Raw genomic sequence first — 8,856 nt, 5'->3', positions numbered from 1 at the left:
ATTGTATTATATTATTAATAAATAGTGTTCAATTTTATATATTTTGAAAAATATTAATTTATATATATATATATATTTAAAATATTAATAATAATTATATTTTAGTCTATTGCGGTTTACTGGCAGTGTAATATCACAAGCCATCACCTTTTTAAATCATAAAACTCAAGTGAAAATGAATTTTGTACTTTTTCCATTTTTCTAGTCCATTCCCTGCTTGCAGATTTAGATTAATAATTTTTTAATTCTCAAAAATATTTTAATGAATCAATATTTTAATTTTTAGTTAAAAATTATAAACTAATGACCATGCGAAGGGCATTGCCTTCTTCTCGGCCTCTCATCTACCTCACGACGCACTTCCCTCAATATGGTACTTTCCTTTGTTGGAAAAGCAAATCAACGCATATAAAACCAACATCTCTCTTAACTTCTTCCTCCTCCTCTCTCTTTTTCTCTGTCTTTGTTGACATTTCCTTTCTCTTCAGAACAATAATTTCCGATTAGGGCAAAACTAGATCTCTGCAACTTCCGTGGAAGCTTGAATGCATGCATTTTCTCAGTTTGCGGGATGAGAACTAATTTGCGTTTGCCAATTTGATTCACTAATTGATGCTTTGCTCTTTTAATTTCTGGTTCTAAATCTCCCATGGAATCGATCTTGAGTCACATTGGCTCACCAAACCCCTGGCATTTCCTTGTTGCTGTCTACTTCGCTGTTGGTTTCGTCGCTGCTAGGTTCTTGTTAGACAAATTCATCTTTCGAGTAAGATTCCTTTCTATGGGTTATCTTGTTTTTTGCTTGTTTATCTTTTCTTTTCTTTAATCATTTGCTGGATTGTTCTTTTGCTATGTTGAGCGTTTAAGTAAATTCAAGAGTTGCTTTGAACTGAACAAAGAAGTTCAATATTCGAATTTATGCTCTCTTTTCTATGCATATAGTAGGTCAGTGGAAAAAATTAGTTTATTGTTATTAAATTTCTTCAATCTGAAAATGTTTAGGGGGTTATATTGAATCGTTTCATTTGGGCGGGAATTTTGCTGTTCAACTTTTTCGGAGTTACAGAGCCGGAAGTAATGTTTTATTTTATACTGTAATGTTTTTAAGTTGAACTCAAAAGCTTTGAGGCATTGGAGGACATGTTACAGAATTTTGCTCTCTTCGAACTAGAAAGAAAATTATTGGAGCTAAATATCAACTTCAAGATATTTATCTATTGGAAATTGGTTTTGTGATCCCCTTCTCTCATGTTATAATTTGGTGGGACCTGCAATCTTGCAGATTTCGTTTCTAAATTTATCTTGAAGTTGATTTATATCTCAAATCATTTTGAGCTTAATTGGATACATCATTTGAGAATTTTCTATTTGCTTTTTCTTCTCGATTTTATTTTTCCTGTGATTGCTTTTCGGACAAGTTTTCTTTTTCTCCAGAAAAGAAAAAGAAGAATTTATCTCTTTGGATCTTTATCTCAGATTTGCAGTGCCTCAAGTATAATTACCAAGTGTTCTAATTTAATATAGCTTTTATTTCCTTTATTCAAAAGAAATTGACATATGCTCAGGCTGTCATATCTTGTCTATTCATCTAAGGAGTTTTCTACACATTTATTTTCTCATTTTCAGAGGCTTTTGCTGCTAATGAGGGGTTGAAATGGCTTTGTGACAAAACGATAGATTTCTTGAGGTTGAAGTCAATCCCTTTTCGCATTGAAGAACATTAATTATTTGCGAATTTAACATATATTTATAACAATGATAAATTAATAACAGTTTACATCTCAACTTAACCTGAAAAAGAATGAATGTGTCTGCTACAAAAAGTCAGTGATATATGAGTTGGTGTCATATTTCTGCTAATTTCAAGGATATATCCCTTCCCATTTCTTATAAAAATTTATCATATTTTTAGAGGCTGGCCATTTGGTTGTTGCGTAAGAAAGCTGTTAGACTGAAGATTGATGAGGCTATGCGGGCAACAATTGTAAAATGCGCAGAATCTATGTGGAAGCTGACATACTATGCTGCTGTAGAAGCATGTGTTTTAAAAATGACCTACAATGAACCATGGTTCAGAAATACAAGAGAGTACTTCAGAGGTTGGCCAGATCAAGAATTAAAGTGAGTAATTCATATGTTAGGTCTTTATACAACTTAGTAGAGACAGCTGCTTGTATGTTTGTGTATAAAACATTCGCACTTAAACAATAAAAATGTCTTTTTCCTTTTATGATGTATTGAGTACATCTTTCTCTTATAGTTGAATTACATAAGAAGCCCTTGTTCTTTAGTGAATGTATCAATAAATGAAGGCCACATAACAGTTCAGAGTTCACTGATCCGCATTATTTTTCATTTCAGACTTCCCCTAAAACTTTTCTACATGTGCCAATGTGGGTTCTACATCTACAGTATTGCTGCACTGCTTATGTGGGAAACTAGAAGGAAGGACTTTGCTGTAATGATGTCTCATCATGTAGTTACAGTTATACTGATTGGATACTCTTACATTACAAGGTAATACTTCAGTGTTAGTTAAAGTACATATGACTCTGAGCCATCAGAAGCTAAAGTCATTTTCTTTAAACTTCAGTGCCATTTCACATATTTTCAGTGGTGATAGTCTTAGGTGTGTTTCTGAAGCTGTTTGATGCATCTTTTCCTTGATTATTTATTATTAGTTACAGCATTACTAATTGAGCTGTTAATTTTAAATTGTACATAAAGTTTGAATCAATGTTTAGTTTCAGGTTGTATTATAAAATAGGATCAGTAAAACGATAGTCAGACTGGCTGGAATTTTTTTTTTGTTTGTGAGTAATTATAAATACTGAAGACATTAATGGTACCAAAGGGTACTACTGAAGTACTAGAAAGTAAGAATTTCATATAATGGGAATTCAACAAAATATTTAGCATCAAATTATCTAAAAAACTATCTACTGGACTAAGAAAGGGTCAGCTTTGTTGATCCATTTCCTTCATTTTGTTATGTTTTGGGCTGCTAAATCATTATTCATTAGTGCATTGTAAGTGATCATAGGCATATCTCTTTTGTTCTTTCTCTCTTATGGCTTTGAAATGATCGACCTATGATATTATTACATTTGCCAGTTTTTCGGTTAAATTATTGAAACCCCTAAGGTTGAATGTAATTTACACTTTGTTTCTTACTGTTTCAAGAAGTTTTTTTTCATAATGTTTATTAACAACTTAATATTTTAGGCGTATGCATTAGAAGATTAGCTTTTTATGACACTCATTCTTTAATATTTTAAATTAGATCACACCTAGTCCCAAAAGTAATTTAAAACTTCACTTTAGTGCTTTTACACTACAAAATACTTTAGTGTCTCACAAATTTTTACATTGTTCCCTAATTTTATCATATGAGTAAAATTGCTATGTTTGAAATAGTGGAGACTAAATTGTATATTATGACATGATATAATACATGTAATTAAATAAGTTACCCTTTTCTGTTTTACTTGATGTTTTTTAATCTTAACTATTGGTATAAGATTTGGGTAGTATTTTGGTGCATTGTAGTACGTCAATTCAATTGAAATTTATATAAAAAATGGCAAACAATAAAAAAGAAGACAACTACTTGATAGGTGCTATTACATAAAAGTCAATGCTCCAATTAGGGTATCTACAATCTCCTATGCTTTTCCTCTATCTCATCCTCTATATTCTTTTTCTTTTATTCACTCATTTCTCTCTCTCTCTCTCTCTCTCTCTCTCTCTCATTTCCTCCAGCATAGTTCCTAAAACCTAAAATTTTTATTCCTCCCATCCAAGGAAACAAACATTGGAATTTTTTTTTCCCACAAACATCTATTTTACAATTTTTGCCTTATTTTTTCTCTTTAGCCCTTTGCTTTGAATGGAATGGATTCTTGTAATTCTAGTCATTTGTAGTTTCATAAGAGATCCTTCATGTTATGTAACTCACTTTTGTAAAATTCAAAATAATGGTTATAGATTTTATCTCTTTGAAGTTTATTTTTAAATTATTTGTAAATTGTATTCTTTTTACACCTCAATTGTTGAAGGTGTGATTGGGCCTGTCATAACTATTACGCTTTACGACCTTCATGTGCATGTACTAATAGTTTATATTTATAAACATATAATGCCCAATTAACATGGATTAGGTTTATTCTTTGTTTTCTATAACTAGTTTTTGCATTCATTTTCACTTCTTGTATTTGTTAGCAATAACTATAATTATACCACAGAAATAGGTCTAGGAAGATTTTATTTATTCTGAATCAGTTCCTACCAATAAGTTATTATTCTGTAATTAGTATTTATATCCCTAATAGCTTGAGTGAATAATCAAGCTATTTATTCTAAAACTCTCTTTTCTTTCTTCTTTAACAAGGTATAAAAGCCTAGGGTTTGAGTCCCAAAGCTAATTTTCTGCCATCTTCTCCAACATTTATTCCTAGGATTTGAATTTCAAAGCTTTTTTTTTTCTCCTATATTTTCATTCTTCTTCATTTTATCCTTGGGTTTGAGTTTCAAGCTATTTTTCTCCTGCTTTCACCTTATTCTTCATTTTAACCTAGGTTTTGGCTAAAGCTATTTTTCTTTTATTTTATCCTCCTCCATAAGCATAGGCCTTAGGCTTGGGTCCTAAAGCTATTTCCTTCCAAATTCCTCTTCTTCTATGTGGAATGTAGCCTCTTTAAAAAATAAAAGAAAGATAAGGAAAACAAAAGAAATGGAAGCTTGATAATGAATCCATAGCTTAAAAAAAAAAAAAAAAAAATCTAGGGAGAATGTTAGAAATTTTAAGATTCTCCTTAGTTTGGTGATGTGATTATAATAAAATAATGTATTGATAGAATACCTTACTATTAAAACAGAGATTGAATGTGAAGAATGCATTTCTACTTCAACGATGTGAATAAAGAAACTTAAGTGATACGGTGTGCATCAATGAACTGTTATTGTTATAGTCCCGAGTTTTGGATCGCGTCATGGGATGATTTATAGGGAAGGAACTCATTAGAGGGAGCTCTTAACGCCTCAAGACCCAAAAGTAGAGAGTCTCAATCTCACAATTTTTAGAATAAATCTGCTTGTTTTTATTGAATAAAATAAACTCCTTTTGTAATGGAGGTTCTAGAACTTCTAATCAACGTAGAAGTCTAATACAAACAACCATTAGATTTAGGATAAGATAATAGAAAATGTGATAAGATAAGATAATGCAAAATCTGAAAAGAAATTACTAGATAAATAAAATTTATTTGTTATGGATATAGGCTATCCATTATCGATAACATCACTGTCTTCCTGGAAATGGAGTTTGTCTTTGTCTTCAAACTCAAATATAGAATATGCAGCATGAGAATAAATGATAGATTTCCATGCAGTTTCAGATTTAAGACAGCATTGCCAACTGCCTGCTACTTTCCAAATCCAAGTGCCTAGATCAAGGATAACTTCACTTGAAACTAAATCAAGATCTTTTAAAACATAATCTACTACTCCCACTTTTGTAGATCTTGGAATGTAGGATGATAATGTATCATTTGTGCCATCGCACGAAAGTTGAGTTTGTCATTTTGGGGCATTATAGGTACCTTTATCCTCTCATTCGCTTGTTGACCAAAATGTTATTGGCTGCAACTTGATCTACCTTGGTTTTGGTTCAACCACCTATTGAAGGTTTGAACTAATTAAAAAATTTGCTAAGTCATTTAAACGCATATCAAATTGTTGCATGAAAAAGTTCAGCTTCTCTTATAGATTTGTTGAAACAACCATGGCAACAGGCTCTGCTACTAAATTATTATAGTTCCGGTTGCATCGCATCATGGGGGTGATTGACAGGGAAGAAGCTCATTAGAGGGAGCTCTTAACACCTCAAGACTCAAAAGGAGAGTCTCAATATCACAATTTTTAGAATAAATCTGCTTGTTTTTATTGAATAAAATAAACTTATAGTGGAGGTCTAGAACTTTTAATCAAAGTAGAAGTCTAATATAAGCAACCATTAGATTTAGGATAAGATAATAGAAAGTATGATAAGATAAGATAAGATAATGGAAACTATGAAAAGAAACTATTGAATAAATAAAATCTATTTGTTGTGGATTTAGGCTATCCATCATCCATAACAGTTACAATCCGTTAAGGATGCCAAGGCTAATCTATGTATTAGTTGCAGAAGTTAAGGATGCCAAGGCTGATCTATGTATTAGTTGCAGAAGGCAAGAAGATACAGAGAATTTGTTAGTTAGTTATAAGAGTTCAATAGTCTTATTAGCTGGGGTAATTTATAATATAGTTCTTAAGATTCGAAAACAGACAACTTAGTTCTTTCTTTTAATGAGAAACGATTTAGTCTCTAATGTTTTCTTTTGTTAACAAAACAGAATAGTTACACTGTTAAAATTTACTATTAGATTATACAGTGTGGTACTTAGCCATACTCAGGATAGAAGAAAGTGAACATAAGTTCTAAGATAGTATTTGCCAAAAAAAAAATATACTTGTTTGATAAGAATTGAAAGAAAAGCTTTTGACAGAACCTTTTTATTGAATAATTCATAAATTAAATATAAGAAATACAACTTACCCTTTATACAGGCATTGTTGTGTACTTAATTGGAAGAAATAAAAGAAACTAATTAAGAAATAGCAACTATTGCAAGTCTAGAACAACTGGGCCCTTGAAATTTTTATACTGGTGTACCTCTATTTGTTTCTGCATAAAAGTAGCTAGTAAGCAATATTTAATGGAATTTGATTTGGACATGTGCTGTGTGTGAAAAACTTATTAAATTATTTATTCCAGATTTTTCCGGATAGGCTCAGTTATCCTTGCTCTGCATGATGCAAGTGACGTATTCATGGAGGCTGCAAAAGTTTTTAAGTATTCTGGGAATGAGCTCGGTGCAAGCATTTTCTTTGGATTATTTGCTATTTCATGGCTCATGCTGCGACTAGTATTCTTTCCATTTTGGGTGATCAAGACTTCAAGGTTTGTCCTCATGGTAAATGATTTGATTTCAGTACGTTTGGCCATATAGCTGCTCATTTCATTTTGTTTTGTTGCTGGCTATTTCACAGCTATGATGTTGTGGACTACTTGGATTTAACAAAGGCCTTCCCCGTTTCACTGTATTATGTTTTCAATACAATGCTGCTGATGCTACTTGTATTCCACATCTACTGGTGGGTTCTCATATGCTCAATGATAATGAAGCAACTAAAAAATAGAGGAAGAGTGGGGGAAGATATAAGATCTGGTAAGCCTTTTACTGTAATTATGGTCTACTTGCATCTCTCTATTTCCATGATATTTTGACATATATTTCCATTGCTATAGTATTGTTAACAATATCTATAATTCAACTTGAGCATGTGTAACCTTCATTAGTTAACGTGGCTCAACTACGTATGTTACTTTCTTGTTTTATTCCTATATTCATCTGGACATGTGGCTTCATTACTTTAGACATGGAGTTAATTACTCGTCTTCATATGCGAGTGCAGATTCAGATGATGATGATTAGATGAAAGATTTTGTTTGAGATTTTGGTTCGCTATCGCTGTTGCTCAGGAGATTCAGCCTTTCATTTCTACCGTTGATAATTTTTTCTGGTGTAGAGGAAAAGTAGGGACGACATGCGATGCTTCTTTTTCTTTTTTTTTTTTTTTTTTTTTTCTTTTGGTGTATAAATAATAGGCAATCTGTATAATTGTTCCCTTCTTTAGTAGACCCGTGTTTTGAGATTATTCCATTTATTTTTAGAATGGAAAAAGAAAATAGCTCTTTTGCAGTTTTTTTTTTTTTTTAAAAAATTTTTACATTTGTTAAGAATCTATACTGTTATAGAATATTCAAGTGGTTCAATTTTTAGTTCAAAATACTCTTACAGTATATTTGGTTCAATTTCAATTTTTAAAATTTTGTTTGTGTTTTAATTTTTAAAATTTTGTGAAATTCAATGTTTTTTTTATGTTTGTTTTAAATAGAAATTAAAATTTAATTTTATGAAATTGGTTATAATTAATCAAATTTAAAATTAATTTCATAATATTTACATAATATATTTTGAATTAAAATACTATTATCAAATAAACATAAAAAAAAAAAAAAAAAAACATGTGAGTGAAAGCTCTATAGAGTTGTTAACTTGTGGTCTGGACAGAGTTTCAGTAGTTTGAGGAAGAAGATGAGTCTTTATTTACAGAGAATTTAGGAGATCCTTAATTTGCTGTTAACAAGTGTCACCTTGTACTTTTTAATTGGATGATATGAACATTTTTTAATTGATCAATTTATATTATAAATATTTAAATAATTTAAATAGGTTTATTAATAAATATTTAATTAAAATCACTAAATAATATTTATGAGTCTCAAAAACTTGTGACATTTTATAATTGAAATTTATTTATTTTTATTTTTACAAATGCCCCTCGAAACTGGTTTACTATTTTATTTATTTAGTAAATGCGTTTAAAAAATTTTAATTTTATTTAAGCATAATATTTTTAAAAAATAATTTAATTTATTTTTTAACGTTATTAATCTTTAATTTTTTTATGACTAGAAAGTAATATATGCATATAATTTTAATAAATATATATGGTAATATTATTCTATTTAAGAATTTTTTAGTCAATCAAATCTAAATTTTATTTAAATTAATTTTTTATGAGAATTTATATTCAAATAGAAATCTTAATCTTATATTCTTTACGAAATATTAAAATTCTATTCAAATTAATTTTCCTACTAGCATATGTCCACATAGGAATAGGAATTTAAATTGGTTTCTCACAGTGCATCACCAATAATTTCTACGGATTGCGACAGTACAATTT

At 30.1% G+C, this 8,856-nt stretch overlaps 1 protein-coding gene across 1 annotated transcript; it reads left to right on the top strand.

The window, feature by feature from the left end:
• The first annotated feature begins 317 nt into the window (after positions 1-317).
• On the top strand, positions 318-7,889 carry LOC110624444 (ceramide synthase LOH2). Its single transcript, XM_021769586.2, has 6 exons — positions 318-766; positions 1,913-2,121; positions 2,362-2,517; positions 6,818-7,003; positions 7,093-7,271; positions 7,519-7,889. The coding sequence occupies exons 1-6, from the start codon at positions 650-652 to the stop codon at positions 7,536-7,538; spliced, it is 867 nt and encodes a 288-aa protein (XP_021625278.1). The 5' UTR covers positions 318-649; the 3' UTR covers positions 7,539-7,889.
• The last annotated feature ends 967 nt before the right edge of the window (positions 7,890-8,856 follow it).

The sequence above is a fragment of the Manihot esculenta genome, chromosome 10, assembly GCF_001659605.2.
Source record: "Manihot esculenta cultivar AM560-2 chromosome 10, M.esculenta_v8, whole genome shotgun sequence".
NCBI classification, from domain to species: Eukaryota; Viridiplantae; Streptophyta; class Magnoliopsida; order Malpighiales; family Euphorbiaceae; genus Manihot; species Manihot esculenta.
This window is presented reverse-complemented; position numbering and strand designations above follow the sequence as displayed.